Source organism: Theropithecus gelada, chromosome 6 (assembly GCF_003255815.1).
Source record: "Theropithecus gelada isolate Dixy chromosome 6, Tgel_1.0, whole genome shotgun sequence".
In the NCBI taxonomy this organism is placed as follows: Eukaryota; Metazoa; Chordata; class Mammalia; order Primates; family Cercopithecidae; genus Theropithecus; species Theropithecus gelada.
Genome location: NC_037673.1, coordinates 1,329,051 through 1,348,637, shown reverse-complemented (window position 1 = coordinate 1,348,637; position 19,587 = coordinate 1,329,051). Strand labels below are relative to the sequence as shown.

At 49.1% G+C, this 19,587-nt stretch overlaps 1 protein-coding gene across 1 annotated transcript in view; it reads left to right on the top strand.

Moving 5' to 3' along the window:
- Positions 1–6,875: 6,875 nt before the first annotated feature.
- The window catches only part of PLEKHG4B (pleckstrin homology and RhoGEF domain containing G4B), an 83,445-nt gene continuing 70,733 nt past the window's right edge, over positions 6,876–19,587 (top strand). The window contains exon 1 of the mRNA XM_025387986.1: positions 6,876–6,962. Within this exon, the coding sequence (XP_025243771.1) occupies positions 6,918–6,962 (45 nt within the window). The 5' untranslated portion in view covers positions 6,876–6,917. The remainder of the gene's footprint in view (positions 6,963–19,587) is intronic.

Here is a 19,587-nt window from a genome sequence, read left to right as displayed (position 1 = left end):
GCCTCGGTGAGACGCTGGGTGGACAGGGAAACCTTGATGAGAGGCCAGTGGACAGGGAAGCCTGGATGAGAGGCCAGTGGACAGGGAAGCCGCGAAGAGAGGCAGTGGGCAGACACATTCAGGAGGGAGGGGTCGGGCTAGGCAGAGGTCAGGGAGTGTGTGCAGGGCAGAGGGAACTGTGGGTGAAGTTCTGTGTCTGAGTGGCATGTGGAGAGGCCTATGGCTGGAGGAGAAGCACTGGGGCCTGGCCCCGTCTCTCACACTCACACACGCCTCCTGCTTCAGCCACCATCCGTGGGTTATGGATGCAGTAACATTCGAGACACTACAGAGTGCACACCCCGGGGCCCTGGTTCTGTTTGTCCCCAGAGAAAAACAGGCTGGCCCTGAAACACTCCTGTTTCTTCCACGGCTGACGCTGGCGAGTACACCTGCAGTGTCTGTGAGGGTGCTGCCGTCTGTCACTGAGGGCCAGGCCGGGGCAGGTGCCATATGTACAATGTGAGGGCTCAACACACAGCCATTTCCAAGGCTGTGCTGACTCCACGGGAGCGTGGGGGTCTCTGAGCTCCCACATCCTGTGGGTGGCCACAGCGTCCTGGATGGACCAGTGCTGCAAGAGCTAGTCTGCCAGAATGTTTACACAAACTCAGAAAGATGTTTTTGCTTTTTCATGAAATTACAAATTTTAAAGTATCTACTCCACCCATATTCAAGAAAAGTATAACAATTCCTCAGTATAGGACAAACAGACTTTCCACTCTGATAGGTCAGGAAGGGGGCGTCTGATACCCCACTTCCTTCTCCAGATGCTGCACCGTTTACTCCCTTTGTAGAAAGTCGGTCTCCTCCTGTCTTTCTCTGTCTGCCTCTCCCCACTCTCCTCCCCTTCCCCCGCACCCCCTCCCAGGATCCCTTCCCTCTCTCCCCGGCACTCTCTCCCCCGCACTCTCTCCCGCTCCCTCTCCCCACTCTCCTCCCCTTCCCCCCCACCCCCTCCCAGGGTCCCTTCCCTCTCTCCCCCGCACTCTCTCCCGCTCCCTCTCCCCTCTCTCCCCGCTCCTCCTCCCCTCCCCCTGTTTCCCCTCCCCTTTCTGATTGGCTCTGTCCCCTTCACATTGAGCAGCTGTCCCCACCACTCTGTGGATGCTGCTCTGAGGTCACCAGTGATCTATCTGTTGCCAAATCTAATGATCAGTTCTCCGTTCCCGTCTTGATAGACCAATAGCATTTGGCCAAGATTTGTCATTCTCCCCCTTTTAAAACACTTTCTTCCTTGGACCTGGGACATCATTGTGTGTAGAGACCACATATGGTTCATCCATTCTTCAGCTGATGGACACTCGATTTGTTTCTGTCTTTCGGCAGTAGTGATTAATGCTATGAACGTTGGTGTACAGATATCTGCTCAAGTACCTTTCTTCCTACCTTACTGGCTGTTCCTTTGCAACAGCCTTGTTGGTTCATCCATGTTTTGGATTTTGCAACCAAAAGTTTTAATCTAGAAATCTGTCATAATAGCGCATTATGTTTTATAATCAGTTATAATTCATGATTGGGTGGTTACAGTACTGCTAGTATTTTGTATTGTGGTAGAGTATATGCAATAATTACAATTCTAACCATTTGTTGAGTGTACCATTTAGTGGCATTTAAATACATTCACAATGTTGTGTAACTATCACCACTATCTATACCCAACACTTTCCCTATCCCAGACATCAACTCTGTACCCGGGTGAGAACTCCCCATTGCTCTCTTCCCCAGGCTATGATAATGTCTGTGTTCTCTCCCTATGAATCTGCCTGTTCTAGTTCCTTTATGGAAGTGGGATCATATGGTATTTGTCCTTTCATGTCTGCATAAGGTTTTCAAGGTCTATTCAATTCATGCTGTCACAGATCTCAGCATTTCAGTCCCTTTTATGACCAAATAATATCCCATTGTGTGTAGAGACCACATATGGTTCATCCATTCTTCTGTTGATGGACACTTGATTTGTTTCTGTCTTTTGGCAGTAGTGATTAATGCCATGAACATTGGTGTACAGTTATCTGTTCAAGTCCCTACTTGCAGTTCTTTCGAGTCTGCAACTAGGAGTGGAATTGCTGGGTCCTATGGTACATCTATGTTTAACTCTTTGAGGCACCACCAGACTTTTCTGCAGTGGCTGCACCATCTTCCATTCCCACCAACCTGTGGGTACCAACTTCTCCACATCCTAGCCAACACTCACTTTCCATTAAAAAAGTATATTATTAGAGCCATTCTAGTAGGCATGAAGTAGTATCATTATGGTTTTGGTTTGTAGTTCTGTAATAACTAATGTTGAGCATCATTTCATGTGCTTATTTGTCTATCTTCTTTGCAGAAATGTCTATTCAACTTACTTGCCCATTTTTAAATTGGGTTGTTTTGTTGTGGAGTTTTAGTTCTTCATGTATTCTGGAAATTAGGCCCCTATCAGGTACGCGATTTGCAGGTATTTTCTCCACTTGGCAGACTGTCTTTTTGCTTTCTTGAGAGTGTGCTTCAACGCAAATCCAGCCATGAAGATTTACTGCAGTGTTTTCTTGGAAAGTTTTATAGTTTTAGCTCTTAAATTTAGGTCTTTGATTCATTTTGAGTTAATTTTTTACAGGTGTAAGGTAAGCTTTAACTTCATTCTTCTGCATGTGGATATCCAGTTTTCCCAGTGCCATTTGTTGAAAAGACTGTCCCTTACACAGTGCATGTTCTTGGCACCCTTGCCAAAAATCATTTGACTGTCTATGTTGAGTGTTTATTTCCAGGCTGTCTTTCCTATTCTGTTGGTCTGTAAGTCTGTCCTGACGCTCGTACTGTACTGTTTTAATTACTGTAGCTTTGGGGTAAATTTAAAATTCAGGAAGTATGTATGAGTCTCCTAATTTTGTTATTCTTTTTCCAAGATCATTTTTGCTATTTGGGGCCTCTTGCAATTCCACGTGAATTTGGGGACCTGCCTTTTCATTTCTGCAACAAAAGCCATTGCAATTTTGAAAGAGATTGCATTGAATTTGTAGATCATTTTGGTTAGTATTTACATCCTAGCAATGTTGTCTTTCTACCTATGAACATGACATTGGCTTTCCATATATTTGTTTCTTTAATTTCTTCCTCAATATTTTGTAGCTTTTAGCATGTGAATCTTTCACTTCCTTGGTTAAACTTATTTCTAGGTATTTAATTCTTTTGGATGCTATTGTAAATGGAATTGCTTTCTTAATTTCCTTTTCGTATTAATTGCTGTTGCATAAATACCGATTTTCACATGTTAATCTTGTACCCTGTAACTTTGTTGAATTTTTGTATTAGCTCTAGTAGCTTTTTGTGTATTCTTTGGAATTTTCTCTATATACGAACATGTTACCTGTGAATAGAGAGAGTTTTACCTCATCCTTTCCAATCTGAAAGTCTTTCATTTATTTATTTTTTGTTGGTTGTCCCTGTTGCTGTCGCTGGAACTTGCGGCAGAGTGTTGAGTGGACATGGCAGCAGTGGGCACCCTTGTCTTCTTCCTGATCTAGGGGAAGATGTTCAGTCTTTTGCCATTGAGTATGATGTTAGCTGTGGGTTTTTCATAAATACTTTGTATCACTTGAGGAATTTTCTCCCATCCTTGTTTTCCAAGAGCTTTTTTACGAAAGGGTATTGAATTTTCAGAAGCCTTTTCTGCATCGATTGAGATGATCGTGTGGGTTTTCTCCCTTCGTCCTGCTACTGCAGTGCACGACATTGACTGATTTTCTTATATTGAACCACTCCCATGTTCCTGGGATAAATCCCACTCGGTTGTGGTGAATAGTCCTTTTAACATACTATTTCCTAACATCTTTTTGAGGTTTTTTGCACATGTAGTCATAAGGGATATTGGTGTGTAGTTTTCTTTCTCGCGATGTCTTCATCTGGCTTTGGTATCCGAGAAGTGCTGGCCTCCTACCATATGTTAGGAAGCGTTCCCTCCACTCCAGTTTTTAAAAAGAGTTTGAGAAGGAGATCTATCTACTCTTGTGACTTCTAAGCATGGACACATTCCCTGGCCCAGTCCTAGTTCCTCCTGCCCTCTGTCTGCACACGTAGTTCCACCTGTCTAGACACACCTGCATGGTAGATGGTTCTAGAGCCACATCTCCAACCCAACCGCTACTCCAAGAACCAAACTCATACAGCAGGGAGTCCACTCAGTGCGTTCAATAGGCAGCTCAGTCTTCATATGGCATTTCCTCCTGGACATGCTTCTCCAGTCTCTCCCATCTCAGTCAATGGCAACACCTTCCACCCGCTGGTCAGGCTCCAAATCCTTGAATTGCTGTGTTGCTGCTGACTCTTGACTGCAGACAGCAGAATCCGCTGTAGCTAATTTAAGCAGTGAAGGATATGTGTGAAGCCCTTGGGTAGATCATAGCATCCATGGGAAAGTCAGGAAACCAGAACAGCGAGAAACAACCACAACCCTGGAGAAATGCCCAGCCACGCTGTAGGACTGTTAGGGAAACCCCCACTCCCTGTCCTCTGCTGCTCAGCACCAACAATGCCAGGGACAGGACCCAGAAGAACCGAACACCTCAACACCCATCTGCTGTGTCCAGCCCGATTCCTGGGTTCCTTCCCCATCTCACGTAGTGCATCTCCTGGCAAAAATGCACACATCTGCACACCAGGTGCAAGGGATCCTGGAGTGTGGCATTGCAGCCTCCAACTTCTGCACACTGGAGGGCATACTGGGGGGTGGTGGCAGGGTCACTAATTCAGTGTCTGCCTCTATGCTGTTTGGGTTCTTTCTCTCCACAGCCAGTTTTTCAGCAGTCCTGTCCCCTCTGCCTTTACAGGTCCTGCTTTGACCATTTCCCACGACCTCTGTCATTCCCCCGTAACCCAACCTCATCACTTTCACCAAGGTCAGGCATGCACTTCCTGATCTCCTGCCTGGGCCTGCTGAGCTCTCTGAAATGTAAGTCAGAACAGGTCGCCTCCTTTCCAACCCCATCCCCTCTCAGTGTCCCCACATTTGCTGTGATTGTGAGCTCACCAGATCTGTCCCCCCCAACCCCACCTCACAGGGCCTTTGCACAGGTGGCTCCTTTGCCTAGAAGTCCCAGGTAGCTTCCTCTCAGTGTCTGCTCTGCCTGCCCCATCAGAAAGGCCTTCCTTGACTGGATTTGTGTTTTCTGTCCATTGGTTTATTTCCCTCCACTGGAATGTCAGCTCCCCAAAGATGGGGGCTGTGCTGTGACTGACCAGTAGTAGTTGATGAGTAAGTACTTTTTAAATAAACCAAGCTATGTTAGTAGTCCATGTTTTGGAAAAACTTCCTAGAAAACATCCGTAATTCCATGGACCCATGGCAAAGAAGGAACCAGATCCGTAGAAACTGGGGCTGGAGAAGCTCACAAAGGACTCCTGGGCTGAGAAAGCCCCACACGGTCCTACTTTCTTTCTGCATAGTGGAGGCGTGGCAGGGGTGAGCTCCTCCGACTCCAGAAAGAGTGAGATTCCGGGCTGCGCCCTGACCAGGCGCCTGGGTCGCTGCTGACCGTCCTGGAGGTGCTGAACAGGGATGAAGCCGTTTATTCCGGAGGCATGCCAGCATTCTTGGGTCCTGCTCTGGCAGGAGCTGTGGGGCTACACAGGTTTAGAAAGGTGGTTCCCATCCTGCACAGCACCCTGGGCAGTACTGTCACGGGGATGGGAGGAGGATGAGGCAGGGGTGTCGGGGCCGTCAGGTAGGGGTCGGCACAGAGGGACACCCAGATGCCCAGCACAGAGGGCAGGAACAGGTCAGCTCCCTGCCTGGGCTCAGGGATGGGGCTGGAGGTTCTAGGAAGCAGAGCAGGTGGGCAGGGCAGGGAACAGTGAGAACACAGGTGTAGATGGAGAAGCAAGGAGGGCGCAGACAGGGATCCTGGGGAGGAGTAGACAGAAACTCAAGGGAGGCTTGACAGGGATCCCAGGGAGGCTGCCTACTGCATAGGAGGGAGGCTCCCCGCTGTGTCCCTGACCTTCATCCACTCTGTAACCTGTGACGAGACGGAGCATTATCTGTAAATGAGCACATCTGTGCTGCAGTTTTTGGGATGGTGCCAGGGTAGGGGTGAGAGACAAGAAGTTGAGGGAGCTTTCTAGATGGAGGTGAGGTCCCTGTGAGGCCCTCCTGGACGGGTGGACTCGATGAGACCCTCCCTAGCTGAGTTCCCAGCAGGAAGCCGGTGCCCAGAGCAAGAACCCTACAGCCGCCTCCCTGGACTAGCGGACGGGAGAGGGACTTTGTTTTGGGACGTTCTTTGGAGATCAAGGCATTAAAATTGCACCTTTGGGGAAAGCACGTTCCAGAGCGCCAGACACCCGAGGCGCCCGGAGTGGGGGTGTGGCGGAATTCGGGGCCCCCGCTAAAGCCCTCCATGCTCCAGGCCAGGCGCGGGGCGGCCCCTGGACGGAGGGGAGGGTCTGGGCCGTCCACACCTGCAGAAATCCGGCGCCCTTCGGCCTAGACCAGGGGAAATCGGTCCCGTCCGCGTACACTGGCAGAACTCAGGGGTCAGATCCTCTGCCCTGGAACGTTCGGATTTGTGCGTCCACGTTATGGAAACCAGGGGCCCGTCCGGGGGCCGCGGGCGGCAGCCACAAGATGGCAGGTCCCGAGCTCCGGGCTCCGAGAGAACAAAAGCAGACGCCGCCGCCGCCCGCGCTTGGGGAGGAGCCGCCCAGGTGGGCGCGTCCGGGGCCAGGCGGGAGCCGCACAGCCGGGTCCCTGGGAGACGCCCCGCCCAGGCCGGACCCTCGGAGCCTCCTGGGGAGACCCCGGCCCCGCCTCTCTCTGCCCCGATCGGGCGGGGCCCCGGGAACGCGCGCGGCGAAGGCGGCCTCGGCGGAGTCAGTTCGGGGGACTCGGGGCCGGGATGGGTCTCAGCGCAGCCGACGGCGGGGGCGGCCCGGGCGCCGGGGTAAGGGGGGCGCCGGGGTAAGAGGGGGCGCCGGGGTAACGGGGGGCGCCGGGGTAAGAGGGGGCGCCGGGGTAAGAGGGGTCCGGCGTGGGGGCGCCGGGGTAAGGGGGGCGCCCGGTGGGGCCCGGCGTGGGGGCGGGTGGGGGCGGCGGGGTAAGAGGGGGCGCCGGGGTAAGGGGGTGGGGGCGGGTGGGGGCGCCCGGGTGGGGCCCGGCGTGGGGGCGGGTGGGGGCGCCGGGGTAAGAGGGGGCCCGGCGTGGGGGCGGGTGGGGGCGGGTGGGGGCGCCCGGGGGGGCCCGGCGGGGGGGCGCGAACGGCCAGCCGGGCCGGCGCGGGCCCGGGCGCACGGGGGGTCCCGGCACGAGTCCTGCGGGGGCTGCTGCGGGGACGGGAGGAAACTGCTTCAGGTGCCCTTTTCCTCGTGGCCTCGTGAATACTCGGAGGAGAAATCCGCTTTCAGGACAGATTCGCCCTCTGGTGCCTGAAGGGGAGCCAGGGGAGGGGAGTCTGTGAAATCTCATCGCCAAAACTGAGAGTTGCGAAGTTACTCTTTAGTTCAAACCGGTGGGACAGAGCAGTGACCTGTGGTGGCCGCAACAAAGAGAATTTTTACTTAAAAATACCAAGATTGACTTTTGTGTTGGAATGCCAGTTGATTTAAGTAAGAAACATTTCCTGGTAAAACAAGACAATTATTTCAGGTTTGGGGAAAGAGTGATAAAGCTGTTTTCAGGTTTTTCATGTGAGTTGCAAAAAGTACGTTGGGTTTGCCTGTCCCTGTTTCGTGTGAAACTAAAGAGTGGTTGAGGTGTGGTAATTACACTCTACTTCTGTTACTCAACAGCACTTTTGCCTAAAAAGTTTAGTTGGTATGTCTAGATGTCTAATTAAGAATTAAAACCTATAATTAAAAAATTAAGTTAAAAGTCATTGAAACGGGGCATAATGGATACTTTTGGCTGAGCCTTAGGCAGCGGGTGGGCCCTGAATCAGGATTCCTGGGAAGGTAGGTTTCTCAGCCTTCCGAAGAGATTTACTGTAAATCTTCATGTAATGTGGACAAAGGTGAGTTTTAGCTTTCAATTTCCCTAAGCCTGCCTCGAATTCACAAAATTCCAGGCTCTGTGGGTCAGGGGGAACTTCAGAGATCTTTAGGAGGCCGACGTTTCCGAGATTCAGTGAGATATTCAGCATTTCCATTCTCTATGGGATCACAACCCACTGGGCAGCCATGCTTGGTGACCCCCACCGAGAAGTGGGTTCAGACTTCTGTTTCTGAGGAGACACCAGGTTTTTATTTCACTGTGTGGCATCTGGTGTGCAAATGCAGGTGTGGCCTGGGCTGGGAGCACAGAGGCTCTGACCTCGCAGCCAGCCGGGAGGCCAGGGCGTCAGGTCCCCTGTGTTAGCCAGAGGCCCCTCATCTTTTAGTCTGGTAGAGGGGCTCTGCTGGCCTCTCTGGTGGGTGGGTCTAGTCTGAAATCGCCTTTGTGGGCTCTGTGGCCCTGGCTAGCTCTCCGGCCGGCCGGTGGTCTCACAGAAGTTCTTCATTACTTGTAAAGTATCCAAAAAATGCTGAGCTGAGGAAGTAATTTGCCCCAAGGCTTTCTGAGACCTGTGTTCAGAGGTTGTATCATCCAGCCAAACACAGGAGGCCCCAGATCCCCAGATCTCAGAGATTTTTGTGAGAAATCATTTGAGTCCAGCTCAGACACCTCTGCCTCCCTCCTTCCAAACAGAATGAGTTTGTTCTCTCTTTGCGTTTGAACAAAAGTCAGGCCATCTAGAGCCTCCTAACCCTCACCCCTGACCTCCAAGGTGGGGTTGCTCATTCTGTAGACGGTGGAAATTGAGGCTTCAGCACCTGCCCGGCGTCTCCCTGCCGAGAAGCAGCAAAGCTAGGTTTGAGCCAAACTCAAGGCCCTGGTTCTCCTTCTCCCCTCAAGGTGCCTGAAATGTTGGTGCCTCTCCTGGCTGACACAGCATCAGTGCTTCTGTGCCCTGGGGCAGCAGTTCTGTTCCCCACCTGGGTGCCCCCACACCTGACACTGCCGCTGCCCCCTATGGACAGGCCAGTGCTGTTGGGTCCAGCCAAGACCGCAGGTGCCACGTGTGTGGTGAGGGGCTCCCTTCTTCCAGCATGCTGTTGAAGACGGAGCCTCAGACTTTGTCTGACCTGAGAACCCAACATGCTTCTGGGCAGGGGGAGAGTGAAGAGGAGTCGGCTGGGATGAGTGGGTGGCAGGTGGAGGGGGTTGAGAGGTGGCAGGTTCTATTCCCGAAAGTGTTGGTCCTGGGCCTGGGAGTCTGGACTCTGGTGAGCAGAAAGCACCCACCGTCTCCCTTTACCATATGGGGGGCCCTGGGGGTAGGTGTATGTGAAGTGCGTAACAGGCTTCAGACCCCGACCTTGTGTCCAAAGAACAGGCTTGGGATCTTGGAAAGCAGCACATCCACCCTCCGTGAGCTGTTGTCCTTTGGGCCAGTAGCTCAGCCTCTCTGAGCTTCAGTCTGTTCATTGTTTGCAGGAATCATCTGTGCCCCAACTACCTCTCCGAGTACCCTAGAGTCAAACTTGAAAAGAGATGTACACAAGCTGTTTACAAGGAAACAGTTGCACTCTTCACTTACTTTACCATCCTTTAACAGAGTGTTCCTGAATTGAAAGCTGCCTGTGTCGTGATATCTGGACACTTTTCTGGGCCGCAGTTCACACCTGGGCCCAGGTTCTCAAAGACAAAGCTTTTGAATTATTTTAGATTGATCTTACAAAATTTTCCCTGACAGAAAATCACATTGTGCAAAAGAGATACTTTGTGGTGAATGTCTTTGACATGTTAAAACTGCTTAGGTTTCTGAGGCTGACACAGCCTGGACGTGCGTTCTGCACTGGAGCCGCTGCCATCAGCCAGGTAACAAGAATACGCCTCCCCTGGAGAAGCTAAGCCTGCCCACATCCACCCTGTGCCCCTCAACTCTGGTGCGTCTCACCTTGAGAGGGCTTTCCGGGCCCCCTGCCTGTATCGTCAGCCCAAAGCCTCTCCGGCCCTGAGGAGGGTCTGCGTACGATGGTCGGAGCCGACTTCACCGTGCCCTGTCTCGTGCCACATCCCGTGTCCCCAGGCAGCGTTGCCGGTTGCCTCATTCCCCAGCTTCTGTGGTGCTCAGCAATCTGTCCATCCTCTGGTAAAGCTCAGATTCCCTCCCTTCCCAGCCTTATTCTAAGACAAATTTGCCTTTGGTTGCTATGCAGATGGGCGGGGCCTGCCCTGTGGGACTCTCCTTGCAGGCTTCCCACCTGAACATCATTCCTGAGACGGTCAAAAATAAAAATGACCCTCCCCTCCCGTGTCTAGTGGAGCGGGTGGTCCTCCCCTTTGGTGTCTGGTGGAGGGAAAGACCCACTTTTCCAATGTCTAGTGGAGGGGACCACCCACCCCTTTGGTGTCTACTGGAGGGGGATGACCTACCTCTGTAGTGGCCATTGGAGGAGACCACCCACCTCTTCAGTGTCTGCTGGTGGTGATGCCCTCACTCCCTCGGGGTCTAGTACAGGAAGCAGACTTTGGTGGAAACTTTTGCTGAAGTTCTCACTTGCCTTTAGGCAGTGGCATATTTCCGTGCATTCAGTGGGACATCGAGGGATGGGAATGAGTTTCTGAAAGCTCTTGGTCCCTAACTCTTGGTATAATAGAACGAGACATAGGACGTTTGGTGTGGGTGGTGCTGTTACAGTGCTTTGGGATTCAGGCTGTGCACACACTGGCCCAGGTCAACTTTTGGTTTCCCCAGTGAGAGGGAGGGGAAGGCCCTGGTCCTCACCTTAATCACCTTTAGTGTTGAGTGGTAATAGCTTTGCAGTGTGCTTAGAGCAGTGTGTGGAGCACAGGAACTGCTCAGTAAATGTTAGCTATCATTCTATGATTCTGACATGAGCGAGAGGGAGATTTTTCTAGAAATAAGGAAAAAAGAATGAGTTCTAATTTTTTGTCAAAGGTGTTAGGGAAAAATATTCAATGAAATTATTTTCATGTTGTTTATATTCAAAGATATCACCAATAAATAGGAATTACAACTATAATATGTAGTATTTTAGCAAAACAATCACATAATATTTTAAAGAAGTGTTTTGTAGAAGTGCCCAAATTATTAGGCAGTGAACCCCACTGAGTTCCAGGGTTCGAGTTTTCTTTATGGATTGTTGAGAAAGATTAAAGGAGACCACCTTGGAACAAGCATTTAGTCAGCCTGTAGGACCACATTGGGCACAGGAGTGAGTATGTGTGTGTCTGGAGGCTGGAGCATTCCATGGCAGCAACCCAGAGAGTCACAGTGACCACTCAAGCCTCCAAGGCAAAGATACCCTCTCCCCAAAAGACAGCATGTAAGAGAAAAGCATAGGGAAGGGGGTTGTTTGGGAAAGATTACAGCTAGGGTGGGAGTAATAAATGCAGGGAGAGCAACAGTTCCAACAAATGAGAAAAAAAAAATAGCACAATTTCCACAAGGTACTAGGACTAACTTTCTGAAAAGAATTTAGCAAAGTGAAATTTACATAACGTAAAATCAACCATTTTGAAGTAAACAGTTCAGTGGAGGTCAGTACATTCACAATGTTAGGCAACCACCACCTCCTTCTGGCTCCAGATCATTTTCCTCATTCCAAAGTCAAAACCCCTTACCTGTCATTCTAGCTCCAGATCATTTTCCTCATTCCAAAGTCAAAACCCCTTACCTATCAAGCCGTTTGTCCACATTCCGTCCTCCGCAGCCCCAGGCAACTCATCTGCCTTCTGTCTCTATGGATTTATCTATTCCAGACATTTCATATCAGCGGAATTGCACGATATGTAGGCTTTTGTGTCTGATTTCTTTCACTTAGCATGATGTTTGTGAACCTCATCTGTCGCAGCATGTATCAGTATTTCATATCTTTTCATGGCTGTATAACTCTCCACTGTATGGATAGACCACAGCTTGTCCATTCATCTGTTGATGGACGTTTGGACGTTTTCTTTTGGCTTCTGTGGATAGTGCTGCTATGAACATGTGTTTATAAGTTGTGTGTGTGTATATATATTTGCATTTCTCTTGCATGTATACCTGAGAGTGGAATTTCAAGATTCGATCATAGTTCTGTGTAACTTTTTGACAAACCACCAGACTGTGCCCACAGCAGCTGCACTGTTTCCATTCCCACCAGCAACTGCACAGGTGCAGTTTCCCCACATCCTTACCAACACTTGTTCTTGTATATTTTTTATGTTATCGTTATAGCCATCCTGGTAGATCTGGACCATTATCTCAGTGTATCTGTATATCTTTTGACCCATTATCTATTATTCAGTTTATCTATATTTTCTTTTGTTGCTCATGCTTTCAGTGACTTTTTTTTTTTTTTTTTTTTTTTTTTGAGACGGAGTCTCGCTCTGTCACCCAGGCTGGAGCGCAGTGGCCAGATCTCAGCTCACTACAAGCTCCGCTCCCCCGGGTTTACGCCATTCTCCTGCCTCAGCCTCAGGCGCCCGCCACCTCACCTGGCTATTTTTTTGTATTTTTTAGTAGAGACGGGGTTTCACCGTGTTAGCCAGGATGGTCTTGATCTCCTGACCTCGTGATCCGCCCGTCTCGGCCTCCCAAAGTGCTGGGATTACAGGCTTGAGCCACCGCACCCGGCCCCAGTGACATATTTAAGAATCCTTTGCCACATGCAAAGGCATGAAGGTTTACCCCAGTGTTTTCTTCTAAGAATTTTGTGGTTTTAGGTCTTATGTTTAGGTTGCTGATCCATTTTTAGTTAACTTTTGTATGTGGTGTGGGGTCGGCGTCTAACTTCATTCTTCTGTATGTGGCTATTCAGCTCTGTCAGCACCATTCATTGAATGAAGTATTTTTTCCCCGTTTTCAACCAGGGTCTTTGAACCCTGGGTTTGTTTCCGGACCTCAATTCTGTACCCTCAGTGTCAGTTCTTTTGTCAGTACCACATTGTTTGATTACTGTAGCTTTTTTTTTTTTTTTTGAGACTGAGTCTCACTCTGTCGCCAGGCTGGAGTGCAGTGGTGCGATCTCAGCTCACTGCAACTTCTGCCTCCCAGGTTCAATCATTTCTCGGGCTTCAGCCTCCCAAGTAGTTGGGACTACAGGCACATACCACCATGCCCAGCTAATTTTGTGTGTGTGTATGTAGTTTTAGTAGAGAAGGGGTTTCACTGTGTTAGCCCTGATGGTCTCGATCTCCTGACCTCGTGATCCACCCGCCTTGGCCTCCCAAAATGCTGGGATTACAGGCGTGAGCCACCCCGCCAGCCGAATGCTGTAGCTTTATAATAAGTTTTGAAATCAAGTAGTCTGAGTATTCCAACTTGGTTCTTCCATTTTTTTTTTCAAAAAAAAGTTTTGGGGGGACCGGGTATGGTGTCTCACGCTTGTAATCCCAGCACTTTGGAAGGCTGAGGTGGGCGGATCATGAGGTCAGAAGTTTGAGACCAGCCTGGCCAACATAGTGAAACCCTGTCTCTACTAAAAATACAAAAAATTAGCTGGGTGTGGTGCTGTGCACCTGTAATCCCAGCTACCTTGGAGGCTGAGGCAGGAGAATTGCTTGAATCTGGGAGGAGGAGGTTGCAGTGAGCCAAGATCGCGCCACTGCACTGTAGCCCAGGTGACAGTGCGAGAGTCTGTCTTAAAAAATATGTGTGTGTGTATATATATATATGTATGTATATATATGTATGTGTGTGTGTGTGTGTACATATATATTGCAATTTTGAGGCCCTTGCAATTCTATACGAATTTGAGGATCATCTTTTTCATTTCTGCAAAAAAGACCATTGCAGTTTTGATGGGGATTGTACCGAATTTGCAGATCACTTTAGGTAGTCTGGACATCTTACATGTCAAGCCTCCCAATTCATGAACACATGATATCTTCCATTTACTTGTGTTTTCTTTAATTTCTTCAGCAATGTTTTGTAGTTTTCAGCAAGCAAGTCTTTTACCTTTATATTTAAATTTATTCCTAGGTATTTAATTATTTTAGATGCTATTGTGAATGGAATCGTTTTCTTAATTTCCTTTTCAAAGTATTCATTGCTGGTGTATAGAAGCATAACTAATTTTCGTGTGTTGTTCTTGTACCCTGCAACTTGGCAGAATTTATTTATTAGCCATCTAGCTTTTTATGGATGTTTTATATCAAGGATTATGTCATCTGAACACAGAAATGGTTTTACTTCTTCCTTTCCAATTTGGATGCCTTTTGTTTCTTTTTCTTGTTTGATTACTCTGACTAGAACTTTCAGGACAATGTTGAATAGAGGTGTAGAAAGCAGGCATCCCTATTTTGTTCTTGATCTTGGGGAAAACTTTTAGTCTTTCACCATTGAGTGTGATATTAGCTGTGGGTAAAAGGTAAAAAATACCTTTTACCATATTGAGGAAGTTTCTTTCTGTTCTTGGTTTTCTGGGTCTGTTGTCTTGAAAGTGTGTTGGAGTTTGTCAGAATGCCTGTTTTGTGTCACTTGAGATGATCGTGTGAGCTTTTTTCTTTGTTCTATTAATGTGGTGTATTACATTGATTGGTTTTCTTATGTTGAAGAACGCTTGCATTCCAGGAATAATTACCACTTGGTCACAGTGAATAATCCTTTTAACATGCTGTTAGATTTGGTTTACTAGTGTTTTGTGGAAGATTTAGAACCAACTTTTTGACTCTGCTCTTAAATTTCATTATGTTGTATGAAAATACATCTTAAGAACGTAAATTTTGAAATAAGAAATGACCTCTTTGAGAAACAAGTTTGTGCCAAAGGCCAAAGTATAAAATTACTAGAAAGTCTGCAAAAGTTAGTAAAACTAATGTATAAGACTTCAAAATGTAGCTAACTGGAAAAAAGTCTGTAGGGGAAAGACTGTTGTGAAGTTAATCCATATAAAACCCTCAAGTAGTACCTGACATATACTAGAACTCACATCAGTTTCTGTCATTTTGTTACTGTTATGAGTATAATTAAGCTACATTTTTTAGGATTTGACTATATTTTGTAAATGGAAATACCACTACTAAAACCAGAATGCTATAAACATAATGATATCTTTTGTTTCCAAAGCTGACCTACTAGAGCAATGTAAAAATAATAATAAAAGCAAGATATTTTGGTGGCAAAGTTATCTCAGGGTAAACACTGCAACTGCCAGTGCTGCAGGCGAGTATTCTTGGGGCAAATGGATTAAACGTGTGGCACCTCCCCTGTCTCTCTTGCCCCTGCTCCCGCCTGTAAGACACGGGCTCCCCTGTGCCTTCCTCCGTGAGTCAGAGCTCCCCGAGGCCTCCCCAGAGGCAGAGGCTGCCGTGCCTCCTGTACGGCCTGCAGAATGCTGAGCCAATTAAACATCTTTTCTTTATAAATTACCTAGTCTCAAGTATCTCTTTATAGCAGTGTGAGAACAGACTAATACAGACAGCACCGACACTAACACTAGCACTAATACTCCACCAAAGGCTTGGGCCCCCTTGGAGCTCCTAGGGTGCTCACGGATTTGGGGCCCTGCCTGGGCTGACATCTGTGTGACACATGACTTTTTTCTGCTGAGGCTGATGCTGGCTGTGTGTAACCCTCAGGTCTTGGAGCGGGTGGTTATGGTGAGCAGATCTGGTAGAGTCTTCTCGCTAGCACATCTGGCTGAGGCTCCAGGTGAAGCATCAGGAAATTTGCACCCCTCCATTGCAGAGTTACCACTCTGTTCTCTCCCTGGGCCCGATCCTTCCCTGGCCTAGAACAGGAGCCTTGCCCTGGGATAGCTGCAGCATTGTCTGTCTTCAGCCTTGTGAACTTACAGCCAGTGCCTGGGTTGGACCGGCACCACCTGCCATGTGTGAAGTCAGATGTTCCCGCCCAGGTCCTGTCGTCGCTCCCGCCGGGCGCATCCTGTGAAGTTCAATGCCGTGTGAGTGGGTTTTCCCGAGTGCTTTGTTCTCATTTTTCCTTTCCCATCTTCGTTCACGGGCTGACACTTTTCTCAGGACTTTTTTCTTTTTCTGCTTGGGTTCAAACAATAAGCAATTGAGGAGGGAGTCTAGCAACCCCCACTCTGGGAGAACAGGGGGTTCAGCCCAGCAGTGATCAGAGAACACACCGCACACAGTGGTTTCCCCAGTTTTCCCTGCATTTGTCTTTATATCCCTGAAACTTGCTTGTGTACATAACTGTGTACATTGTCCCACCCTCAACTCTGGATATACTGCCATTTCCTTTGCAGAATTCCCGCCAGATCCTTTTCTGTTCCTTCTTAAAAATTGATATGTAACAGTTGTACATATTTTTGGGTGCATGTGATATATTTTGATACATGTATACAAAGTGCTGTGATCAAATCAGGGTGGTTGGGATATTCGTCACTTCAAACACTTTTCTTTTGTGTTGGGAACATAGTGATTCTCTTCTAGCTATATACAGTAATCTACACCACAAATTATTAACAGAATTTGCTTCCTGTGTTATAGACTCTACTAGAACTTATTCCTTCTGTCTGACGGTGTTTTTGTACCTCTTAACTAACTTCTTTCATGTTCCCCTTTCCTTTCCCAGCCTCTGGTAACCACTAGTCTACTCTCTACCTCCATGAGATCCATATTTTTAGCTCCCACATGAGTGAGAACTTGTGAAGTTTGTTTCTGTGCCTGGCTTATTTCACTGAACCACAGCCTAGTCCCAGCACCGGTTCCCAAACAGCCTCAGCCCAGTCCCAGCACTGATCCCCGGACGCCCTCAGCCCAGTCCCGGCACTGATCCCCGGACGCCCTCAGCCCAGTCCCGGCACTCGTTCACTCACAGATGTGCATGTGCCAGTAATTTAATTGCCGGAAAAAACTCAACACTCTTAAAAGAAGACAACAAAATCCCACTGTCAACATGCAGTGTCCACCATATCCAGCACATAATAAACATTTCTAAAATAGGGATCCTTCAAGGAAGAAAATCATTATAAAGGGGTGTAAATGTTCCAATATTAATTACGTTGACAACCAGTAACCTGATTTAAAGTGGTTTTAAAATAATTTTCTTCATCTCAATAGATAATAAACCTGATTTTTTTACACAATTTTGAAAAGAGGGAGAGGGCTCTATTAATCACTGTACAGTCTACACAGTAATTATGATAATAATCCATTTTTCTGGTGAGCAGGGCCCCATGGCAGCCCTGCCCGGCCTCAGGCAGAGACTCTGGTAAGTTGTTTGACATCCTTCCAGCTGCATTTCAACCACCAGTGCCGCTCGACTCAGACTGAAAGGTGAGAGATGCTTTAGGAAAAGCACAAGAATCATGCGTAGTTTAAGCCATATCTGTGGTTTTTCACTAACACTATAAATTACAGCCTTCCTGCTGTAAGACAAAATCAAATCAGAACAAGATGCCAGCTTCCTCCATGGTGGAGGAACACTGCGCAGCGGGTGAGGGCTGTCCTGGGTTCTCCTGTCCTGAGGGTGGAGGAACACTGCGCAGTGGGTGGGGGCTGTCCTGGCTTCTCGTGTCCTGTCCTGAAGGTGGAGGAACACTGCGCAGTGGGTGAGGGCTGTCCTGGGTGCTCCTGTCCTGAAGGTGGAGGAACACTGCGCAGCGGGTGAGGGCTGTCCTGAGGGCTGTCCTGGGTTCTCCTGTCCTGAGGGTGGAGGAACACTGCGCAGCGGGTGAGGGCTGTCCTGGGTTCTCCTGTCCTGAGGGTGGAGGAACACTGCGCAGTGGGTGAGGGCTGTCCTGGGTGCTCCTGTCCTGAAGGTGGAGGAACACTGCGCAGCGGGTGAGGGCTGTCCTGAGGGCTGTCCTGGGTTCTCCTGTCCTGAGGGTGGAGGAACACTGCGCAGCGGGTGAGGGCTGTCCTGGGTTCTCCTGTCCTGAGGGTGGAGGAACACTGCGCAGCGGGTGAGGGCTGTCCTGGGTTCTCCTGTCCTGAGGGTGGAGGAACACTGCGCAGCGGGTGAGGGCTGTCCTGGGTTCTCCTGTCCTGAGGGTGGAGGAACACTGCGCAGCGGGTGAGGGCTGTCCTGGGTTCTCCTGTCCTGAGGGTGGAGGAACACTGCGCAGCGGGTGAGGGCTGTCCTGGGTTCTCCTGTCCTGAGGGTGGAGGAACACTGCGCAGCGGGTGAGGGCTGTCCTGGGTTCTCCTGTCCTGAGGGTGGAGGAACACTGCGCAGTGGGTGGGGGCTGTCCTGGGTTCTCCTGTCCTGAGGGTGGAGGAACACTGCGCAGTGGGTGAGGGCTGTCCTGGGTGCTCCTGTCCTGAGGGTGGAGGAACACTGCGCAGTGGGTGGGGGCTGTCCTGGCTTCTCGTGTCCTGTCCTGAAGGTGGAGGAACACTGCGCAGCGGGTGAGGGCTGTCCTGGCTTCTCGTGTCCTGTCCTGAAGGTGGAGGAACACTGCGCAATGGGTGGGGGCTGTCCTGGGTGCTCCTGTCCTGAGGGTGGAGGAACACCGCGCAGTGGGTGGGGGCTGTCCTGAGGGCTGTCCTGGGTGCTCCTGTCCTGAAGGTGGAGGAACACTGCGCAGTGGGTGGGGGCTGTCCTGGCTTCTCGTGCTCGTGTCCTGAAGGCTTCTCCATGAGGCTGATTCCTGTCGCGGCTGTGGATTCCCAGCTGTGACTGGGGGCCCTGCCCAGAGGCTGCTTTGGAAGCATGTTAGGTGAAATTTCAAATCCAGTCGTGCAAATACACAGCATACCTTCACTTACCACTTTTGTGTCTACTCCTATTTATATTGCTAAATGGAATCTGAAGGTGTTCAAAAGAAACCATGTTGATGACTTTGGTGGAATCTGCTGTCAGATCTACAATTTAGAAAAGTTAGTTTCGGTCATCCTGTCAATGGCATCATCCAGAATTAGTTATTTCTCTTTTGGAAACAAGCATGGCAATGGTTTGGGGAGGCCAGGTGTTCTGTTTACAGACAGGATCCCGAGAGACCTGGCAAAGCAGCTGGCCTCAGACAAAAGGGAATTCGCTTTTCGTTGGAAGTTGGTTTGTTCTGGTTTCATTCAGCAGTGCTGCTAGCAGCAAAGCCAGCAGACCCTTGGTGGAACAAGAATGCGTTTTTCCCTTTGAGACCTGAGAAGCTGTACATCTAATTAAGCCGACACATTTTGAGGACATTTTTTTTTTCCTGCCTAATCGTCTTCAAGACAATGTAAGCAGGAAAGAATGGTGGTTGTCACCTGCTGTCCTGCAGAACTGTAACATACGGCAGCTGCAGAAGCTGGGGCCGTGGGCCGAGCGTGCACCCCTGCCTCTGTCTCCTGCACTGTCGTGGGACCAGGTCTTGATGGAAGCCAGCAAGTTCCCTAATTGGACACAATGGTAGAAAAGTTAGATTTGGTATAATTGTAGGAAATTTTCTTTTAGATTGGTGTGATCTTTTCTGCCTAGTCATGGTTTGGAATGAGCAAATCCTTACTTCCAGCTAAAGTCACGTTTTCGCATAGAGAATCCGGCTCAGGACTGATTGTGGTTAACATCCGTCTCGCACACTTCTTGTTGAGGGCCTTCACCACCGTAAAAATCCCGAGGACCCTTATTTTGAGTGTGAAAGAACTGGGCGTGGTGTATTGTGGTTCTCCTCCTAGTTATTTTCAGT